Source organism: Euprymna scolopes, chromosome 8 (assembly GCF_053919585.1).
Source record: "Euprymna scolopes isolate OS-2025 chromosome 8, ASM5391958v1, whole genome shotgun sequence".
Lineage (NCBI taxonomy): Eukaryota > Metazoa > Mollusca > Cephalopoda > Sepiida > Sepiolidae > Euprymna > Euprymna scolopes.
The window spans coordinates 92238029-92239189 of NC_136489.1; the positions used below are offsets into that span (position 1 = coordinate 92238029).

Here is a 1161-nt window from a genome sequence, read left to right on the forward strand (position 1 = left end):
CTCATAAAGGGGCTTTTGAGGCTTTAGATAGAACTCTTCGTGATATAAGAGATGACTAACGATTCATGGGTGATGTTACCTTTCTACTTTCAGGTGATTTTCGCCAAACACAACCTGTGGTCCCAAAGGGAACCAGAGCTGATCAGGTATGTGCCTGCCTAAAATCGTCCTATTTATGGAGACAAGTAAAAACCTTTCAGTTAACAACTAACATGCGTGTTAAACTTAATGGAGATGGAGCAATGGAAAAGTTTTCCCAGAACCTTCTGACAATTGGCCACGGAAACGTTCCAGAAAATTCCACTGGCCACATCAAAATTAACAATATATGTAGCCTTGTCGATACTTTCGACGATCTTATAACGTCAGTTTTCCCAAATCTGATTGACAATTTTCACAATCATGATTGGCTCTGTGAAAGAGCTATATTGGCACCCATAAATACAATTGCCAGAACAATTAATCGACGTATGCTTGACAGTCTTCCTGGGACGATTAAAATGTTTGAGTCAATCAACGCAAATATGGATCCACTTGACAATGTTAAATTCCCGATTGAATTTCTTAATAGTCTCGATATTTTTGGTCCCCCCGATCCTATTTTGGCCCTCAAGGGTGGATGTTCTGTAATTTTCTTAAGAAATATAACATCATTGAAATTGTTCAATGGTACTAGACTTGTTGTCAATAAAATGTCCGAAAACATCATCGACGCTACAATAATAACTGGATATGGAAAAGGAGAGGATGTCTTAATACCTAAGGTGACATTGACTACATAAGGAAGAGAAGCGCCCTACGTGTTCAGAAGAATACAGTTTCCTCTTCGGGTTGCATTTGCAATGTCATGGGCAGACATTGTCTGTGGCTGGAATGCACTTGAAAGAATCTTGATTCTCTCATGGAAAACTTTATGTTGGATGTTCTCGAGTGGGTATCAAAAATAGTCTGTATGCATTCATGCCGGAAAACAAAACAAATAATGTTGTATACACTGAAGTTCTGTAAATTCTCAACACCAGGCTAATGTATGACTATATATTTTTTATTTGTGGTTTTTCAATACAGAACTGGAATATTAATTGTTGCTTGCAACGTAGCATCCACTGCGTGGTTGCTACGTTGTTCATTTGTGTGTAAATTTACAGCACAGTTTGCTAT

At 38.1% G+C, this 1161-nt stretch overlaps 1 protein-coding gene across 1 annotated transcript; it reads left to right on the forward strand.

Moving 5' to 3' along the window:
* Positions 1–212: 212 nt before the first annotated feature.
* Positions 213–782, forward strand: LOC145283913 (uncharacterized). The gene has a single exon (XM_080133013.1). The coding sequence runs from the start codon at positions 213–215 to the stop codon at positions 780–782; it is 570 nt and encodes a 189-aa protein (XP_079989139.1).
* The last annotated feature ends 379 nt before the right edge of the window (positions 783–1161 follow it).